General features: G+C 40.1%; 1 protein-coding gene across 3 annotated transcripts in view; it reads right to left on the bottom strand.

Annotated features, from left to right (window-relative positions):
* Nucleotides 1-2,549: 2,549 nt before the first annotated feature.
* Nucleotides 2,550-22,354, bottom strand: part of UBXN2A (UBX domain protein 2A) — a 33,136-nt gene continuing 13,331 nt past the window's right edge. For all 3 annotated transcript variants that reach the window (XM_032391602.1, XM_032391600.1, XM_032391601.1), the window contains exons 3-7: nt 19,091-19,229; nt 14,288-14,394; nt 12,092-12,229; nt 10,690-10,848; nt 2,550-3,451 (exon numbers count right to left, since the gene is read on the bottom strand). In XM_032391602.1, the coding sequence (XP_032247493.1) occupies nt 3,259-3,451; nt 10,690-10,848; nt 12,092-12,229; nt 14,288-14,394; nt 19,091-19,229 (736 nt within the window). In that variant the 3' untranslated portion in view covers nt 2,550-3,258. The remainder of the gene's footprint in view (nt 3,452-10,689; nt 10,849-12,091; nt 12,230-14,287; nt 14,395-19,090; nt 19,230-22,354) is intronic.

The following is a 22,354-nucleotide window of genomic DNA, read 5'->3' as shown; positions in this document are numbered from 1 at the left end:
AATAAGGCACTGAAACAGATGCATAATACCGTATTTTCAACACAATGAAACGTAATGAAAAGTGTTCTGAATGAGAAAAGTATATAAAATAAGACCAGTTTTACAGCCTACATAATGCATAGTAATTTAACCATTAAATTAGAATCTGTAAAACTAGAAATGTACTTCTTGTATCAGCCTTAACAATGATTTTTCAAGAAACTGACGGGTTTTGAAACAACTACGTAGGTCAAATTGTATTCTACACCTAAAATGTTTGATTATTTTCAAGTTTGCCTTCCCTTGCCTTGCCAAATTCAATTTATATTTTCTAAAGTATGTTTTACATAATCTACACATTTAATTAACAACTTTACAATTTTGAACTTTTAAAGTAGAAATTTTATGATTCTCATTTTGAAAACCTCTGAGAATATTATTCACATTAATGAAGGTATTCACAGTTAGAAAAAATGAAAGTTATTGCTGACAATGGGTCTTTCTCCATAGGAACTTCTCACTGGGGTGTATTCTACATGTACACACAAGAAAACCTCCATGGGCGCCTGGGTGGCTCAGTTGGTTAAGCGACTGCCTTCGGCTCAGGTCATGATCCCGGAGTCCCGGGATCGAGTCCCACATCGGGCTCCCTGCTCAGCAGGGGGTCTGCTTCTCCCTCTGCCCTCTTCCCTCTCGTGCCCTCTGTCTCTCATTCTCTCTCTCTCTCAAATAAATAAATAAAAATCTTAAAAAAAAAAAAAAAAAGAAAACCTCCAATGTACCTTCTGGATAAATAATTATAAACTGGAAAATCCACAAAGGAGGCCTTTTTACAGGTACAAGAAAAATATTTCCAATGAGAAGCCCCTTTATAGAAATATATGGAGAATCACAGAGACTATAATTATGCAAATTAAATTATACAATGCTTCATGATAGGCCTATAGGAAACATTTTCTTACAGACTCTTGAAAAATAATAACAATCATCTTTTTATATCTGAAAGTGTTCACTGATTTTTACCATCCCCTCATTTTAAGAATGCCATTATGTTTCACTAGAGAGGGCTCTACTACAGCTGTAAACATAATGACAGTATTTTCTATTATATACCTGTTCATTTCTGAAAGTAAATGACAAAAGGAAAAGATTCTCCTTTGCCCTCCCTCTCTTCCTGATAAAAAGGCTTCTACCATGTGGAAGGCTGGGAGCTAGAAAAGGAAGCAGTCTTAATATGGACCTCCAACAGAAGATGCAGCTTATAATCCAGGTCATCTAGTTATGTGCATTTCCCTTTTATTATTTCTGAGCTTCTAATGAAAATCTCATTTAAATGTTCCAGCCTCCTCTCAGCCGTGCTTAGAGGAGAAGTAGTATAGGTTTATATCATGATTAATTAAGAGTTAAGGGGAACAGTCTAAGAACCAACTGTGGGAGATAAAGAATAAAACTTAAAAGGTCTAGAATTCCCATTTCAGTGGAGAGACTTCTTCCACTGTTTGTGGTGAAGCACGCAGGTTTATTTTCTTAGGGTGCAAGTATAATGCAGGATTCCCTGAACACTGGTTCTTCTACTACATACCTAAAAATCACTTGAGACTACAAATGCAGAGATCTGGGACCCATCCCAGATACAATGAATCAGAATGTGTGTGGTGGTTGCCTGGAATAGACATTTTGAAATGCTTCCCAAGTGATTCTAACACTAAGATGTGAGAATCATTGTAAACTGCTTCGTAAGAATGGTTCCTTCAAGAGGTCCGTAAAGTCAAACTATTTTCATAACCAAACTAAGACATTATACTTGCTTCCCCCCCCTTTTCTCATGAATATACAGCAGCACTTACTAGAGGCTACGTGATGTGCAATATCACAACAGATTGAATGTGGAAGCAGACATGAGATTCCATCTGTCTTCTTTAACTCAGACAGTAAAGATAGTTGCAAAAAATGGAATACAATGCCACTTTTCTCACTAAATTTTTTAGAAAATGCTTTTCATTAAAATGTATTTTACATTAACATGTGCTTATTATTTTTAATGAATATTTTATAATTTTTTATTTTCAATATCATATATATTACCCACATACACAAAAGTTCTTGAGACCAGAAAGTTTGAGAACTGCTCTTTCCAGCAGACAGCCAGTGCCCTGTGAACATTACTGCTGATAGGTATGGCTACTTAGTTCCTTGGCACATTCAATGTAAATTTTGCTTTAAATAAGATTCAATAAATAATTTGAAAAAAAAAAAAAGCTTCTTAAACTTATCTTCAGGCAAGGGAATTCAATCTGACGGTGAAATATAGAAGTCTAACCAGTTCGAATTAAAAGATTAAGATACAAAACATGACATCCTTGGTGGCATCAGAATGTAACAAATAATCCTTTAATGTGTACCCAGGCTGACTGTGATATATGGAACAGAAAACCATAGTTTATGTGATGCATTTAAAAAATATTAATAGCAATGTGCCAACACAAGCATTAGATTCTAAGTGAATGGTAGCAAATGAAAGGCTTACTCAAAAATGTTAGCTAAAAACAAATCCCTAATTTTCAAAAGAAAAAATAAGGGATGAACTCGGGTTCCTGGTTTAAATTTTTAAAAATTACACTTCTTGAAAATGTCGAAATGTGAATAGGCAGATTAATATTGACATTATACTAAGCTGTACAATTTTATCCTTAAAATACATTTTAGATACTGTGCCAAAATAACATGAGTATATATTGCCATTAGAAAATAAAAATGGAGACCACTTGGAGGTTCAGGCATAGCTGTGGTGAAAGAAGTTCCTTCTAACCTTCTGACTGTATCTCAGATGTAAAATAATTACATTGATGTTTTTTAACCTGTCATGTATAATTTTCTTAATATATTGCTATTTAAAAAATCTGAGACAGCTAACATCTAAACAAACCACTGCTGGTTGGGAATATTTGAATGAATGATGCTGTGAATACATTTGCTAATTTACACCACATTGAGATTCTATATGATCGATTTAATATATCTTATCATTGAATAACTGGTATTTGAAAATAAGTATAGTTTTCTTTCTGAGTAGTCTTTTGGAAAAAGTGCATTGAATATAGTTTCCAGTCATAGTTCACATTCCTAACTTGTACTTATTTAAAAATCTTCTCATCAGGAGGGAGTTAAATAATGCCCGAACTAAAAGTCCAGCGAATCTGACTTCCTTTCCCTCATTTTGGTTTGCATGTTCATTTACAACCATCATTTCTCTGCAAACTTAGTGTATCAAAATCAATGTTATGAAAGTTCTCTAAAAGGTTCAGCGGTTTTTTGGAGTCTCTGAATGACTACAGCATTCTGTAAATCTGCTTCTTCCAATGTGAGTGTTTCATCTAGCAATTTGAGGAAAGGAAGAGCTGTGGCCAGGGAAAAGGGAGGACTTCTTTGAGATCCTTGGTATTTTTCGATGAAGTCTTTGATGTGGCTTATCCTGTAAAATAGCACAAACTATTAATATAATTTTATGAAAACTGGAATTAATGTAAGGTAATAACTTGAAGATACCTATCTAGCTACATTAATACATAGAATAGTCAAATTATGATGACAGAACTGATCATTTGGGCTTTTTAAAGGTTGACCCTGGATAGTAAGGAACTACTATTAATTATCTTCAGTGTGACAAGGGTATTATGGTTACATTTTATTTTTTGTTTTAAATTTAATATATATTATTAGTTTCAGAGGTAGAGTTCAGTGATTCATCAGTCTTATATTATGTTATGGTTACATTTTTATAGAGTACATCTCTTTTAGAGTTATATTGAACTATTTACATAGGAAACTATACGAAGTCTAAGATTTCCTTGGAAACAGTTCAGTGGAACTGAGTGAGGGATCACTGTATCTTCTCTTTTGTTTGAAGTGTGTGTGTATCTGAAAGTTCCTATAACAGAAATTGTATATATCTATATCTGACTCTGAATGGATCAAATATGGTCACACTAGTAATTACACAGATACAGGCTGTATCTCTTAAATACCAGGTCATGCTGTGTTTCAAACACAATTAGGAAAATTCTTAACTCAGTGTAGGTAGAATTTCAGTTAGTAAAATCAACATTACAATGTGCAATTTTGGAGGTAGCTCAAAGTTATGTTCACCTAAGTATATGTGTATGTATGTAGAAAGAACACATGCAGAGTTCATTACAACTAAGATGCCACTGATTTTTAAGACACATATTTTATGTGTTGCTAAAAAAATCCAAATTATGACAAAATATTTTAACACTTAGAATTTTTATATTTATTGAAAGCACAATTAACTTAATTTCATGTAAATATTTCTCAAATTAAGCATGTGCTTCTATTAGAATTGTTAAGCCATTCCTAATACTTGAACATTGTTCAGACTCAGATCCTTTGAATCACTTTTGATTTGGTCATAATTTGGTACATATTTTTCTTTTCTTTCTTTTTTTAAAATTTTATTTATTTAAGAGAGAGAGACAGAGAGAGTGAGCATGAGCAGGGGGAGAGGGAGAAGCAGGTTTCTCACTGTGCAGGGAGCCCGATGCGGGGCTCGATCCCAGGACGCTGAGATCATAACCTGAGCCAAAGGCAGATGTTTAACCGACTGAGCCACCCAGGTGCCCCTGGTACATATTTTTCCACATAATACCAGCCCTCTGTATTAACAGGTGTGTTGGTGATAAAGAATTTCTTTAAAAAAGATACTGTCTCGGGGCGCCTGGGTGGCTCAGTCGTTAAGCGTCTGCCTTCGGCTCAGGTCATGATCCCAGGGTCCTGGGATCGAGCCCCACATCGGGCTTCCTGCTCAGTGGGGAGCCTGCTTGTCCCTCTCCCACTCCCCCTGCTTGTGTTCCCTCTCTCGCTGTGTCTCTCTCTGTCAAATAAATAAATCTTTAAAAAAAATAAAAATAAAAAAGATACTGCCTCAGATTTTTTTTGTTCAGCTGACACTTGTTCTGCATGCTTTGAGGTAGATGCCAAGACAAAGATAATTATGTAATGATTGCCATGTAGCCAACCATGGATTTTAGGATAAACCCCCATTTCAGAGAGGCTAAAATGTGAAAAAATGTTTAATTCAGAATTAATGAAATATGCCGTATCACGAAAAGCAGAATTCTCCTAATCAATTCACTAAAATTCATTAATTGCCACTCTATTAAACCTGTGTGAGTTGCCAAAAAAGTCTAGGACACAGTTTCATGTACTATTTGGATACCAAAAGTTGGGATAACGAAAGTCTAAAGCTAATGGCAAATGATATAAATATAAAAAGAAAACAGTAAAGATTAAAGGAACGATGCAGTAAAAATAAAAAATTTCTTTCTTTTTTTTTTTTTTTAAAGATTTTATTTATTTATTCATGAGAGACAGAGAGAGATGCAGAGGGAGAAGCAGGCTCCCAAGGAGCAGAGAGCCCGATGCGGGACTTGATCCCAGGACCCTGGGATCATGACCTGAGCCGAAGGCAGACGCTTAACCATCTGAGCCACCCAGGCGCCCTCTTTTTTTTTAAAAAAGATTTCACTTAGGGCGCCTGGGTGGCTCAGTTGTTAAGTGTCTGCCTTTGGCTCAGGTGATGATCCCAGGGTCCTGGGATCGAGTCCCGCATTGGGCTCCCCGCTTGGCCCGATTTAAGAAATAAATAAAATCTTAAAATAAATAAATAAATAAATAAATAAATAAAAGATTTCACTTATCCATTTGACAGAGAGAGAGAGACAGCGAGAGAGGGAACACAAGCAGGGGGAGTGGGAGAGGGAGAAGCAGGCCTCCCACCGAGCAGGGAGCCCGATGTGGGGCTCGATCCCAGGACCCTGAGATCATGACCTGAGCCGAAGGCAGACGCCTAACGACTGAGCCACCCAGGAACCCTGTAGTAAAAATTTTTAAACGTATACTGTGATCTCTATGTTGCCATTAAGAGAATAAAAAAATGCAAATCTAAAAAGCTGTAAGAGGATAAAAATAGTAAGTACACATTAAGCTCAAAAGGAGGCAAAAAAGGACGAATAAAAATAAAAAGGGGCGCCTGGGTGGTGCAGTCAGTTAAGCGTCCAACTCTCGGTTTCCTGAGTGGGACTTGACGATCAGCGTGGAGTCTGCTTAGAACTGTCTCTCCCTCTGCCCCTTCCCCCAACCCCAGATAAATAAACAAATCTAAAAAAAAAAAGAATAGGGGCGCCTGGGTGGTGCAGTCATTTGGGGACCTGACTCTTGGTTTTGGCTAGGGTCATGATCTCAGAGTCATGAGCTTGAGCCCTGTGTGGGGCTCCATGATCAGCATGGAGTTGGCTTGGGATTCTCTTTCTCCCTTGCACCTGTGCTCACTCTCTCAAAAATGAAATAAATAAACCTTAAAAAAAAAAAAAAGAATATGGCACCTGGGTGGCTCAGTCGGTTAAACATCTGTCTTTGGCTCAGGTTATGATCCCAGGGCCCTGGGATCAAGCCCTGCATCAGGCTCCCTGCTCAGAGGGGAGTCCGCTTCTCCCTCTCCCTCTGCCTGCCGCTCCCCCGGCATGTTGTGTGTGTGAGCGTGCTCTGTCAAATAAATGAAACCTTAAAAAAAAAAACAAAAAAAGAATAAAAGACAAGGGGTAAAGAGAAAACAAACAGCAAGATGGTAGCCTTAAACCCAACTAGTTCAGGATATTATATATCAATGTAAAAACTGGAATAAAATTCCAATTTAAAAACAAAGCGTGGAGGGTGGTGCCTGGTTAGCTATGTCAGAAGAGCATGCGACTGAGTTTGAGCCCCGCGTTGGGTGTAGAGATTACTAAAAAAAATAAATAAACTAAAAATTAAAAAAAAAATACAAAACAAAGCCTGGGCCACCTCTGCTGTGGACTGAGGCGAGATGGTGACCATCTCAGGGCTTGGGGAGGCTGCACAGGGCAGCAAGCCAGGTTAGCCAGAGCCCCAGAGTCAGAAGCAGCAGGAAGAAGCTATGGCAGCTGAGCCCAGAGAAGCAGTGGCACCCCTATGGATGGCGGGTTCCTGAGTCTGGACTCGCCCACCTGTCTTGCACAGGGACAGAGCAGAATGATGGCTTCAATCCAGTGGTCCAGATCATTTACGGTGGAAAATTGAGATTTGATTATTTCTGGGCCATTCTGCAGTGTGATGAAAGAAGGGAATGAGGGTTTTTTTGGTTTTTTTTTTATTCCCTAGAGAGAGTGAGCGAGCGAGGGAGTGCATGGGGACAAGAGTGGGGCAGGGGAAGGGCAGAGGGAGAGGAAGAGACAGAATCTCCAGCAGACTCCTCCTCACTGAGCACAGAGCCCTATGCAGGGCTCGACCCCACCACCCAAGATCATGACCTGAGTCAAAATCAAGATTTGGACGCTTAGGGCACCTGGGTGGCTCAGTCATTAAGCATCTGCCTTCGGCTCAGGTCATGATCCCAGGGTCCTGTGATCAAGCCCCTCATAGGGCTCCCTGTTCAGTGGGAAGCCTGCTTCTCCCTCTCCCACTCCCCCTGCTTGTGTTCCCTCTCTCGTTGTCTCTCTCTCTGTCAAATAAATAAATAAAGTCTTAAAAAAAAAAAAAAGATTTGGACGCCTAACCAACTGAGCCATGCAGGCGCCCCTGAAGTGAATGAGCTTTTAAACTAACCAGAGATGCTACTGAGTTAAAATGCAGCCAATTATACAATGTGGCATTTTCATAGAGTTCTCAAAGTCACCTCAAAATGACTGACATGAGGAAATGAACTACATCACTGCAATATTTGAGGAACAGCCCAAAAACTATGAAGTTTCCATCTGAGGACCCTGAGTTTATTGCTGATACTCTTAATCAGGATGCAAAGAATTATAGCTGGCAACATCAACAATGGGTTATTCAGGAATTTAAACTTTGGGATAATGAGCTGCAATATGTAGACCAATTTTTTTTTTTAAGATTTTATTTATTTATTTGACAGAGAGAGCACAAGTAGGGGGAGCAGCAGGAAGAGGGAGAGGGAGAGGGAGAAGCAGGCTCCCCACCAAGCGGGGAGCCCGATGCGGGACTCAATCCCAGGACCCTGGGATCATGATCCGAGCTGAAGGCAGACGCCTAACAACTGAGCCACCCAGGCACCCCATTGTAGACCAATTTCTTAGGGAGGATTTGAGAAATAACTGTCTGGAACCAAAGATACTTCGTAATTTTTAACACTACTGGCTATATTGGAGAGAAAAGTCCAGTACACTCTGTGAATGATCAAACTAATACCATATAATAAAAGTGCATGCAGCTATTTGAAAGGGATTTTACAGGACTGTGGTCTTTCCAAATAGCCCAATCTACTAAATCAGTTACTTGAGGGGCGCCTGGGTGGCTCAGTTGTTGAGTGTCTGCCTTCGGCTCCGGTCATGATCCCAGGGTCCTGGGATCGAGCCCCGCATTGGGCTCCCTGCTGGGCGGGAAGCCTGCTTCTCCCTCTCCCACTCCCCCTGCTTGTGTTCCCTCTCTCGCTGTGTCTCTCTCTGTCAAATAAATAAATAAAATCTTAAAAAAAAAAAAAAAATCAGTTACTTGATTTACAACCAAGTCACAGGTCCCCCTAATTGCCTTTCTCGCAGACATCTATAAAGACATGCTAGAAAACCAATGTGACAACGAGGAGGACATTCTCTCTTTTTAAAAGATTTTATTTTTAAATAATCTCTACACCCAACATGGGGCTGGAACTCACAACCCTGAGATCAAGAGTCGCACGCTCTACCGACTGAGCCACCCAGCCACCCCAAGGAGGACACTCTTAATAAAGCATTAGAGTTGTGTGAAATCCTAGCTAAAAAAAAAAAGGACACTTTAAGAAAGGAATATTGGGAGATATACTGAAGATCCCTTCAAAGCAAACACAGCATAGAAAGTGACCCACCAACAAATGTACAGCAGTAACACCATCTAGAAGAAATTGATGGAATCCCTTAATTTCTGAAGAGACTCTAACACAGGAGTTTCAAACTAAAGTGATCACTCCCTTTGCCTGTGGTATAAAACATGTATTGCACTGCTTTTTAAGAACCAACTGTGATGCTCCTTGGGTGCTGCTATTCAGACCAGCAATTTGATTATTTTAAAGCAAAAAGCAATTTGGGGGGAGAAGAAACAGAGAGTCCCATGAAGGAACTTTTGTATATTAACATTTACTCTAATCCCTTAGCATCAGCTCCTCCCTAAAGGGAATATGGGTCAGGATTTGCAGCATTAATGAGTGTAGGTAACTTGTATGTAATGGATATAACGTAACTTAAATTTTAGCTCGGGAAGCAGGAAATGCAACTGTTACTTTAGAGCGCTATGCCACACTCACAGTTATCTTGCTCACTGTAACTGACTAACGCCAAAAGAATGGTTTTGTAATAAAATTATAGATTTATCCTAAAAATTTTTTTTAATTTAAAAATTAAAAAAATGAAAACAAAGCCTGATTAATAATCACTTAATAAATACTGTTGGCCAAAGTTTTTTTAAATGCTTCAGTCATTCACGAAAAGAAAAAATCTAGGTGACTATTTGTTACTAAAAATGTTGGAAGTATTTTTCTAGACAAAGAAGTTGAGATTATATTATTTCCCTAAAAAGAAACAACCTTAGATTGGAATAACAAATCCTCTCTTCCATTTCCCACCTGTTTAGTTTGACTTCCTCCCATTTAAAAGGAATTTGGGTCACAGAAGAACATTCTAAGGCACCATTTAAATATATGCTTCTGGGGGCACCTGGGTGGCTCAGTCGTTAAGCGTCTGCCTTCGGCTCAGGTCATGATCCCAGGGTCCTGGGATCGAGCCCCACATGGGGCTCCCCACTCAGCAGGAAGCCTGCTTCTCCCTCTCCCACTCCCCCTGCTTGTGTTCCCTCTCTCGCTCTCTCTCTCTCTGTCAAATAAATAAATAAAATATTTTTTAAAAAAAAAAATAAAATAAATAAATAAATATATGCTTCTGGGGGCGCCTGGGTGGCTCAGTCCTTAAGCATCTGCCTTTGGCTCAGGTCATGGTCCCAGGGTCCTGGGATCGAGTTCCGCATGGGGCTCCCTGCTCAGCGGGAAGCCTGCTTCTCCCTCTCCCACTCCCCCTGCTTGTGTTCCCTCTCTCGCTGTGTCTCTCTCTGTCAAATAAATAAATAAAAATTAAAAAAAAAAAAGATTTTATTTATTTACTTGAGAGAAAGAGGAGAAAGAGGAAAGAGAGAGAAAGAGCATGAGCAGGGATGGGGCAGAGGGAGAGGGAGAAGTGAGGTGGAGCTCAATCCCAGGACCCTGAGATCATAACCTGAGGCAAAGGCAGCCGCTTAACTGACTGAGCCACCCAGGCACCCCAAGTGTTCACCTCTTGATTTTGGCTGGGGTCATGATCTCAGGGCTGTGAGACAGAACCTTGTGTTGGGATCCACACTCAGGAGGGAGTCTACTTGAGATTCTCTCTCTTCCTCTCCCTCTGCCCTTCCCCCCCCGAAATAACAAATCTTAAAAGAAATAAAAATTACATATTTAGTTACATAGGAAAACCAATCAAATGATAAAAATGATAATCCATAAAACAAATTGAAAGTACTTCATTAATTCTATTGTCGTGATATATTATGTTTAGAGAACTGGTAAGATCCTTGGTTAGTTCTTAAAAACTGCCGACTGAACTGAAAAGAAATTTAAACATGAAAAAATTCAGACAAATGATGAAATGGAAGACTCACCTATGAGAAATGTTAAATTTCTGGACAATCCTTTTTCCATTGGCTAACCAGATCTGTACATTAGTGATGGGTTCCAGATTGTTTAGTTGAACAACAGACAAATTATTTTTATTCTCAACTTCAATACTCTTTGCCTTAGAAACAATTTTTGGTGTGGCACTAAGAAAAGCCAGACAACAAAGTCAGATGGCACGTCGTTAGGCAGAGCTTAATCATTGAACAAATACTATAAAACTTCTACATTAAGTATACCTTTTAGGAAGATTTTAGCAAGTCACAGCTGTTTCCTGAATAATAACATAAAGATACTAATATTACTTATGTCCATCATATATGATCAATCTAGGATCCTAATGAAATTATGCATATCCGAGTAATTTGTAAGACTGTAGAGTGGTATGTAAGTATATTATAATTATTTTAATAGTGCCTTATAGAACAGACAATTTTATAGGGTTGAAAGATCTATAAATTTTATCTACTACTCCCCAGGTTAAAATTTCTATAAGAAATGATAAGTTCTCAAAAACAAAAACAAACAAACCAAAAAAACACAACAAAGGGGGGGTGTGGCTGGCTCAGTCAGAAGAGCTTGTGACTGGGACTCTTGATCCAAGGATCATTGGCTTGAGCCCTATATTGGGTGTCGAGATTACTTAAATAAATGAATAAATAAAAACTTTTAAAAAATTATAAGTTCTCTATAGAAATTAGTCCTTAGATTACAAAGGGGGTAAAAAAAGGAAGCAAAGTATTTCCTGATCATTCTGAAAGTCACATCTGAATATTTTTGTATGTGTGGATGAATATGCAGATAACTTTACCAATCTTGATAATCTATGAGAATTCATAAAAATGATCACATATCTAACCTCTTTGTATACTGTCATAAAGCGTATTTAATAGGATGAAGACTTCAAAATTTGACAATTAAAGGCTTTGATAGGGGTATTAATTTTATGATGAATTTTTCATTTTCATTACTGCAAAATTCAGATACTTACTACAGAACACAATGTGGAGGGCACTGGTAACTACCAAATGGAGCCCTAAATGCAAAGCTAGCATATGTGCTCTGTGCCTTAATGGCAATGCTCAAGTGGTGGGTGCAAGGAGAAAAACTGTTTACCCATCAATTGTGCCTAAGGTCCTCAATAATCCAGGTCCTTTAATTTGGTAAAATCAGAAAAGCCTCCATGACTTTTTATTGTACTGCCAGCATATGCTAATTTACACTAAGGTAAATAGGACTTAGGAGTCCTCATAAAAGTTAACATGAAAAATCTCATTTCCAATGAGAGAAATGATAAGGTCTATAGAGCTGGTCTATATCATAAAATAAAGACATGCTGAATATTAGTCAAGCCTGTGTGTGGAAAGCACAGATTATGAGCCTACTCACCTTCCCAGTCTGTGACCCTGTCCTGAGAAAGGCTGGAACACAGGTTTCGTTGACATACATACTTCATTTTTTTTGTCTTCAACTTTAACATCCACCTCCTCTTTATCAAAAATTCCCTGTAATTCCAAAGGTAATTCCCTTGGAAGGTAAAGAAACAAAGTGATAAAGCTTCCAATGTTTTCTCTTTCTCTGAAAAACTTATTCTCACTACGCAAATATACTGAAAAATATACAGAAATAAGTGGCATATAATCTTTACAATAAAAAACTAAATGTAATTTTTAAAAGAAGATTTTATTTATTATTTGAGAGAGAGAGAGAGACAGTGAAGGAGAGCACAAGCAGGGAGGAGAGGGAGAAGCCCCAACTTGGGCTTGATCACAGGACCGACTGAGCCATCCAGGTGCCCCTAGATGTAATTTTTTTAAAGATTTTATTTTTAAGTAATCTCTATACCCAAATGGGGTTCAAACACACATCCCTGAGATCAAGAGTCGCAGCCTCAGGACGCCTGGGTGGCTCAGTCAGTTAAGCATCTGCCTTCAGCTCAGGTCATGATCCCAGAGTCCTGGGATCAAGTCCCGCATTGGGCTCCCTGCTCGATGGGAAGCCTCCTCCTCCCTCTTCCCTCTGCCTGCCGCTCCCCCCTGCTTGTGCTTGCTGTCAAATAAATAAATAAAAATCTTAAAAAAAAAATAATAAATACAACTGTAAACACAAGTCAACTTCGAAAGTAACAGTCCTTATTAATCCCACTCTCACTTTAATAAAAAACTGGGGACATCTGACTGGCTCAGTGGGTGGAGCATGTGACTTTTTTTTTTTTTTTTTTTAAGTAATCTCTATACCCAACATGGGGCTCCAACTCACAACCTCTTGGGCTCACAACCCCAAGATCAAGAGTCACATGCTCCACCCACTGAGCCAGCCAGGCATCCCAGCATGGAACTCTTACTGATCTTGGGGTCATGAGTTCAAGCCCCACGTTGGGCCTACAACTTATTTAAAAACAAAACAAAACAAAAATCCATAAAACTTTGGTGTTGCAACTCCTAGATTTTTCTCTATACATATAGTAAAGCTCCATGTAATTATTTTATTTCTTCCACAGATGGTACTGATCTATACACACTATTCAGTATTCTGCAAACTGCTTTTTAAAAACAGTATACCATAGAAATCTCTCCATGTTAATATACAAATGTCATTCATTTTTCCAAATGCATGCTATTCTGTTATTAAGTAGATAAAATGGTACAAATATATAAAATATCCCTTCTATATTTTTCTTACTGATTTGTGAGAATTGTGTATATATCCATTTGCATTTCCATAGATGTAACAAGTATCCCCAGCCCGGCACTTGTCTTTTGACTGTATGTAAGTGTCTTTTGGTATATATAAATTTTTAATATTTACATAATGAAATTTATCCATATTTTTATATTGCTTCTGGGATTCATGCCAACTATAGTTATATTCAATAAAACAGATTCTTCCAAATGAAACATGCCTAAAATAATCCTTCATCTTTTTTTTTTTTCCTTCAAGATTTATTTATTTATTTGACAGAGAGACAGAGAGCGGGAGGGAACACAAGCAGGGGGAGTGGGAGAGGGAGAAACAGGCTTCCCGCTGAGCAGGGAGCCTGATGTGGGGCTCGATCCCAGGACCGTGGGATCATGACCCGATCCGAAGGCAGACGCTTAACGACTGAGCCACCCAGAGCCACCCAGGCGCCCCTCTTCTTTTTTTTTTTTTTAAAGATTTTATTTATTTGACAGAGAGATAGCGAGAGCAGGAACACAAGCAGGAGGAGTGGGAGAGGGAGAAGCAGGCTTCCCGCTGAGCAGGGAGCCCGATGTGGGGCTCGATCCCAGCACCCTGGGATCATGACCTGAGCCGAAGGCAGATGCTTAACCAACTGAGCCACCCAGGCACCCCCTAAAATAATCCTTCTGTTTACAAAGACTGCTTACCCTTTTTTTTTTTTTTTTTTTTAAGATTTTATTTATTTATTTGACAGAGAGAGACACAGCGAGAGAGGGAACACAAGCAGGGGAAGTGGGAGAGGGAGAAGCAGGCTTCCCGCCGAGCAGGGAGCCCGATGCGGGGCTCGATCCCAGGACCCTGGGATCATGACCTGAGCCGAAGGCAGACGCTTAACGACTGAGCCACCCAGGGGCCCCTGCTTACCCTTTTTTGATGGAGTTCAGAAACTGCTGACTTGCACCATCAGAGTAACTTCTGAAATCATCATTGACTGTGAATCCATTTTTCCATAATTTTATACTTACATCGACCTGCAAAGCAGTTAAGAAACAAAATGTATTGTTAATAAATGTACTAGATTAAGAGTCTGAAAAATTTTCCTATTGTATATGTTTTATGTATCATTCCTTTTTTTTTTTAAAGATTTTATTTATTTATTTGACAGAGACACAGCGAGAGAGGGAACACAAGCAGGGGGAGTGGGAGAGGGAGAAGCAGGCTTCCCCCAGAGCAGGGAGCCCAATGCAGGGCTCGATCCCAGAACCCTGGGATCATGACCTGAGCCGAAGACAGACGCCTAACGAGTGAGCCACCCAGACGCCCCTATATCTCAGTTTTTAAAAAGGAATGATACAGGGCGCCTGGGTGGCTCAGTCGTTAAGTGTCTGTCTTTGGCTCGGGTCATGATCTTGGGATCCTGGGATGGAGCCCCACATCGGGCTCCTTGCTCGGCGGGAGCCTGCTTCTCCCTCTCGCACTCCCCATGCTTGTGTTCCCTCTCTCGCTGTGTCTCTGTCAAATAAATAAATAAAATCTTAAATAAATAAATAAATAAAACAGAAATAATTGACATATAACATTGTATTAGTTTTAGCTGTACAATATAATGATTTCATATACGCATATATTGCAAAATGATTACCACAGTAAGTTTACTCAACATCCATTACCAAACACAACTACAATTATTTTTCAGTTTTACTGAGAAACACACACATCACTATGTAAGTTTAATGCATACAGCATTATGGTTTGATTTACATATATTGTGAAATGATTACCACAATAGGTTCAGCTCATATCCATTATCTTATATAGATATAATGAAAAGAAAGAAGAAAAAAGAATTTGGAGCGCCTGGGTGGCTCAGTCGTTAGGCATCTGCCTTCGGCTCAGGTCATGATCCCAGGGCCCTGGGATTGAGCCCCACATTGGGCTCCCTGCTCTGGGGGAAGCCTGCTTCTCCCTCTCCCACTCCCCCTCTTGTGTTCTCTCTCTGTCAAATAAATAAATAAAATCTTGGGTGCCTGGGTGGCTCAGTCGTTAAGCGTCTGCCTTCAGCTTGGGTCATGATCCCAGGGTCCTGGGATCGAGCCCCGCGCGTCAGGCTCCCTGCTCAGCGGGAAGCCTGCTTCTCCCTTTCCGTCTGCCCCTGCTTGTGTTCCCTCTCTTGCTGTGTCTCTCTGTCAAATAAATAAATAAAATCTTTAAAAAAATAAAAAATAAATAAAAAATAAAATCTTCAAAAAAAAAAAAGAAGAAAAAAGAATTTTCTCCTTGTGATGAGAACTTCAAGGATTTATTCTCTTAACTTTCCTATGTATCATAGAACAGTGTTAACTACAGTCATCACATTGTGCATTATATCCCAAGTACTTATTTATGTAATAACTGGAAGTTTATGCCATTTGACCACCTTCTGCCAATCCCCCCGACCCTCTGCAAAATTTAATCTATCATTCTTTTTTTTTTTTTTTTTATTTAAGATTTTTTATTTATTTATTTGACAGAGAGAGACACAGGGAGAGAGGGAACACAAGCAGGGGGAGTGGGAGAGAGAGAAGCAGGCTTCCCGCGGAGCAGGGAGCCTGATGTGGGGCTCGATCCCAGGACCCTGGGATCATGACCTGAGCCGAAGGCAGACGCCCAACGACTGAGCCACCCAGGCGCCCCTAATCTATCATTCTTAAGAGCAAACTTCACATATAAAATATCAAAAAAATAATGTATATGGGGTCCCTGGCTGGCTCATTCGGAGAGCATGAAACTCCTGATCTTGGGGTTGTGAGTTCGAGCCCCATGTCGGGCCATAGTTTACTTAATTCAGGGTACTTCAGGTTAAACATAGGACTGATTAAAATGCTGTTTAAGGGGCACCTGGGTGGCTCAGTCAGTTAAGTGGCTGTCTTCAGCTCAGGTCATGATCGCAGGGTGCTGGGATCGAGCCTCACGTCGGGCTCCCTGCTCGGCGGGGAGCCTGCTTCTCTCTCTCTCTCCCTCTGCCTGCCTCTCTGCCTACTTGTGTTCTCTAACAAAAAAATAAATAAAATCTTTAAAAAAGAAGGTATCAGACCAGGGGCGCCTGGGTGGCTCAGCTGAGCATCTGACTTCAGCTCAGGTCATGATCTCAGCATCCTGGGTTGGAGCCCCATGTCAGGCTCCCTACTCAGCAGGAGTCTGCTTGTCTATCCCCAACCACACGTTCTCTCTCTCAAATACATACATAGATACATACATAAATAAATAAAGGAAGGAAGGAATTAAGGAAGGTAGGTAGCTATCAGACTAGTAGCGCCTCTCCTTTGTCTGTAGCGTTTATTCAATCATTTATTTATTCAATATACGTTTATTGAGTACCTATTAAGTAACAAACATTCCATTATGATGTTAGGGAAAATAATCATAATAATGATAGCATATATTATTAGCACATCTACCTACCTACCTATGTACTTAGTGTGTAACAAATCCTGTTTAAAGCACTTACCCTATTAAATTTATTTACCCCTCCCAAAATCTACACAAGGCAGGTATCATTATCCCTTTATATATAGAAATGGAAACACAGAAGATTGATTAAATTATCCAAAGTCACACAGTAAGTAGGGGGTGGAGCTAGGGCTTGAATGCACACCTTTTTTTTTTTTAAAGTCATGATCTCCCGATTGTAGGATCAAGCCCTACGTTGGGCTCTGTGCTCAGTCTGCTCTAGATTCCTCTCCCTCTCTTGCTCTCTCTCTCAAATAAATAAAATCTTATCAAAACAAAACAAAACAGGAGGCTCCACGCACAGCATGGAGCCCAACATGGGGTTTGAACTCACAACCCTGAGGTGAAGACCTGAGCAGAATCAAGAGCAGGACACTTGAGCCACTGAGCCACCCAGGCGCCCCTTGAATCTACGCTCTTAACCACTAAACTATACTTCCCTTTTATACCTATAACCAAATCTCTGTTCTCAGGGTATTCACATAAAAGGTGAGAACAAAACAAACAGGAAAAGAACTAGTCCTTCATAAAGACACTGAGGAAAACAGACGAAACTGAAAAATAGGGGCGCCTGGGTGGCTCAGTTGGTTAACCTCCGATTCTTTTTTTTTTTTTAAGATTTATTTACTTGAGAGGGAAAGAGCACATGCGTGAGCACAGGATGGGGGTGGGTGGGTAGAGGAAGTCCTAAGCAGACTCCTCATAGAATGTTGAGCCCGACGAGGGGCTCGATCCCACAACATTCCCCACTTCTGTGCCCCAGATCACAACCCGAGCCAAAACCGACAGTCAGACACTTAATCCACCCAGGCACCCCTAAGTGTTCCGACTCTTGATCTTAGCTCAGGTTTTGATCTCAGGGTTGTGAGTTCAAGCCTCGTGTTGGGCTCCACATGGGGCATGGAGGCTACTTAAAAGAAAAAAGAAAAAGAAAAGAAAAAACTTAAAAACAAAAATCCAAAACTGGTAACACATTCATATGAGAGAATATAATGTCTGAAAGGGAGGGAATATTCAGGAAATAAAAGAGCTCTTAGAAACTGCAAATGGAGGGATGCCTGGGTGGCTCAGTCGGTTAAATGTGTCTTTGGCTCAGGTCATGATCCCAGGGTCCTGGGATCGAGTCCTGCACTGGGCTCTAGTCCTGCATGGGGCTCTCCGCTCCGCAGGGAGCCTCCTTCTCCCTCTGCCTCTGTCTCTCTGTCTCTCATGAATAAATAAATAAAATCTTAAAAAAAAAAAAAACTGAAAATGGAAATTGAATAAATAGACTGAATATAAGGTCAAAGAGAGATCCTATTTAAAAGAGAACAAAATTACAGAGGTGGAAAATAGAAGAAACAATAAAAAATTAAAAGGCTTGGTCCAAGAGGTCCAATATGTAAGTAAAAGCATTCTAGAGAGACTAGCAATGGAGGAGAGCAAAATAAGCAACGTAAGAAAATGTCCTAGAATGGTAAACATGAGTTTCTAGATTGAATGAATGAAAAAGGACCCACCATCAAGGCCCATAAGAACACAGGGTTAAAGATTCTAACAGCTTTCAGTGAGTAAAAAGGTGCCACATACAAAGGCTCAGATACCATGGGGCACCTGGGTGGCTCAGTCGGTTAACCACTGACTGTAATTTTCAGCTCAAGTCCTGATCTCAGGGTTCTGAGATGGAGCGCCACATCGGGCTCCCTGCTCAGCGTGGAGTCTGCTTGGGGTTCTTTCTTTCTCTCCCTTGGTCCCCCCACCCTTGCTCGCTCACACACGTGCACAAGCACTCTCTCTAATAAATAAATCTTAAAAAACAAAACAAAAAAACCAACAAAGGCTCAGTTACCAGAACGGCATTTATTAATCAAGTGTGAAGGCAGAATAAAGGCAAATTTAGGCTTGCAAGGTTTTAAGCCATCTACTTCCAATGCACTCTCCTCACACACTGTTTTATAAAGCTGTCCCAAGACTGGCTTCATCAAGGACGCTCTTAATAGCAACTAGCATGCCCCCCACCAAATGCAAGCAAAAAATACGGTAATTACTAGTACAGTTTGGCGTCACTGCCTTCATTGCTCCCAAGGCACCGGCAGTTTTACCCACCATCGCTTTTGCAGTATTAGTGCAAAATCAACACAGTGGAAAAGGTAAATAATATCTCACTATTATTATGAAAACAGTTTTGACCTCATGGACCCAAAATATGGTCCTTATTTTGAGAAACACTGGATGAGAAAAAAAGTTACGGACATTTACCTGTTTCTTCTGTTCAGTGGGAGACATGCATTTGGCACCAACCTTCTCAGCTTCCTCAAAAAGGCTGTCAACAAAATATTCACAATTTCTTTGACGATCATCACTAAGAGGTTGGTTGTCAGATCCCGTTTCACAAACCCTACACAAAAAAAGGGAAATTAAGCACTACTATTACTTTTCCAAAAATTTACATGAATTTCTAGTTAAAGGATCCTGAACTGAAATGCTTCCAGTTCTGCAGTTTAGACCCACTTCTAAATTAAGATTCTAGCAGATATGTGACCTTGGAAAGTCATTAACCATTTGGGTCCAGAGCAGGGTTTTCTCAACTTCAGCCTACTGACATTTGGGAAGGGATAATTCTTTGTTGTGTGGGCTGCCCTATGTACTGTAGGATGTTTGGTAGCATCCGTGGCCTTTATCCACTAGATGCCAGTATCATGCATACTCCACCCACCCCCACCTCCAGTGTAATAACCAAAACCATCTCTAGACATTGCCAGATATCCTCTGGGGGCCAAAATCTCACCAGGTTGAACATCACTGGTCCAGGGTATAAAAATGTGTTCTTTGCAAAAAGCTCAAAATAGCTTTACAAGGGGTTACTATGTGCCTTCTGGTAATAAAAATTACTTTTTTAATTTTATTTATTTATTTGAGAGAGAGCACGAGTTGGGGGGAGGGGCAAAAGGGGAGGGAGGAGCAGACTCTGCACTCAGTGGGGAGCCCAAAGTGGGGCTCGTTTCCAGGACCCTGGGATCGTGACCTGAGCTGAAGGCCAACCCTTAACCCACTGAGCCACCCAGGTGCCCCAACAGAAAGCACTCTTGAAACTAAAGGTGATAATGTGTCAGGAACAGTCCTAATCATAATTTTGATTGTTTGCATACTTCTGAATGAGATTTCCCACTGAATATTTTTGATTTGTAGCAGTTTAACACTTCACTATTTTTTAATTTTTATTTATTTATTTTTTAAAAAATATTTTATTTATTTATTTGACAGAGAGAGAGATATCGAGAGAGGGAACACAAGCAGGGGCAGAGGGAGAGGGAGAAGCAGGCTTCCCGCTGAGCAGGGAGCCCGACATGGGGCTCGATCCCAGGACCCTGGGACCATGACCTGAGCCGAAGGCAGACGCTTAACAACTGAGCCACCCAGGAGCCCCTCTACTATTTTTTTAATTGAGGTATAATCAACATGTTAGTTTCAGGTGTACAACATGATTCGATATTTGTATATACTATGAAATGATCACTATAGTAAGTCTAGTTAACATCTATCACCATACAGTTACAGAAATTTTTTTCTTGCAATGAGAACTTTTAAGATGTAATTTTTTAGCAACTTTCCAATATGCAATAGTTTTTTGGTTTTTTTTTAAGATTTTATTTATTTATTTGAGAGAGAGAATGAGATAGAGAGAGCATGAGGGGGGAAGGGTCAGAGGGAGAAGCAGACTCCCTGCTGAGCAGGGAGCCCAATACGGGACTCAATCCCGGGACTCCAGGATTGTGACCAGAGCCGAAGGCAGTCGCTTAACCAACTGAGCCACCCAGGCGCCCCTGCAATAGAATTTTTTTTTTTTTAAAGATTTGATTTATTTGACAGAGACACAGTGAGAGAGGGAACACAAGCAGGGGGAGTGGGAGAGGGAGAAGCAGGCTTCCCGCAGAGCAGGGAGCCTGATGTGGGGCTCGATCCCAGGACCCTGGGATCATGACCTGAGCTGAAGGCAGACGCTTAATGACTGAGCCACCCAGGCGCCCCTGCAATAGAATATTTTTAACTATAGTTGCCATGCTATATATTACATCCTCATGACTTATTTTATAATTGAAAGTTTGTACCTTTTGACTCTCTTCATCCATTCTGCCTACCCCCATCTACTGGTTTTTATTTTGCATTTATATTTTATCATCTAAGAAATATTACTGAAGATTTTGACAGAAAAAATGGTTTCTGACCAATCTTTTTGAAAGTCATACAGAAAATTCATACATGTACTGAAATATAACTTCTCAGATCCCATAAATAGTATTTTTACAGCTCTCATACTGTGCCAGGAACTATAATATAGATACTCTTATCCACATTTTTTATAGGAAGGAAAATGAGTCACAGAAAGGTTAAGTTATACGAGGTTAAAGCTAGTAAGTAGCAAAGACAGCATTAGAACGCTGTTCATCTGCCTTCCACATCTATGCACGTATGATATACTATAAAGCTTCTGTTTTTTTTTTTAAAGATTTTATTTATTTGACAGAGAGACAGCGAGAGAGAGAGAATACAAGCCGAGGGAGTGGGAGAGGGAGAAGCAGGCTTCCCACGGAGCAGGGAGCCCGATGCGGGGCTCGATCCCAGGACCCTGGGATCATGACCTGAGCCGAAAGCAAACACTTAACGACTGAGCCACCCAGGCGCCCTATAAAACTTCTCTTAATAGCTCACATTTATTGAGCATTTATTAATATATTTTGGGAACTATTTTAAGTACTTTACATGGGTTAACTCATTCAATCCTCACAATGACCTAAAAAGGCACATATTGTTTTTATCCCATCTAGCACATTAAAAAAAAGCTTAAGCAAAAGAAAAAGGTAAAATTAAAAAAAAAAAAAAAGAGGGGCGCCTGAGGGCTTAGGGCTTAGTCGGTTAAGTGTCTGCCTTCAGCTCAGGTTGTGACCCTGGGGTTCTGGGATCCACCCACATTGTCTTGCTCCCTGTTCAGCAGGGAGCCTGCTCCTCCCTCTCCCTCTGCACTCTGCCCCACCCCCCACTTAAGCAATTTGCTCAAGATCACAAAGCTATTGGGAGGCAGAGCTGGAAACTGAACCCAGGCTACCAATGCCTGTACTCTTAATCACTGAGCCAGACAAAATAGTCATCGCTATGTTGTTATTAAAATGGAACACTCAGAGCAGTATTTTAATTTAGATATACTTTTTTTACTCTTCTAGGTAATCTCTGTATATTCTTAAGACGCTTCATATTATCACAAAATATTAATTATGCCTTTCCGAAAGCAATGGAATGATACTTCTTACATAAAAATAGTCACACCCTAAGATGATTTCTCACAATACTAATGATCTTCCCCTCTTTAATCAGTATAGCTATGTAGCAGTAGAGGATACTGTCTAATAAAAGTTCAGGCTTTGGTGTTTGTGTTTAGGCACTGAGTCACACTGACTTTGGGCGAGAAACCCAGCAGCCTCTACGTGATCTGGCTTTTTCATCTGCAAAATGCAGCTACTAGCATCT

This window comes from Phoca vitulina, unplaced genomic scaffold, assembly GCF_004348235.1.
Source record: "Phoca vitulina isolate PV1807 unplaced genomic scaffold, GSC_HSeal_1.0 scaffold63, whole genome shotgun sequence".
Taxonomy (NCBI): Eukaryota; Metazoa; Chordata; class Mammalia; order Carnivora; family Phocidae; genus Phoca; species Phoca vitulina.
Note: the sequence above shows the minus strand (reverse complement) of the source record. Positions and strands in the feature narration are given on the sequence as shown.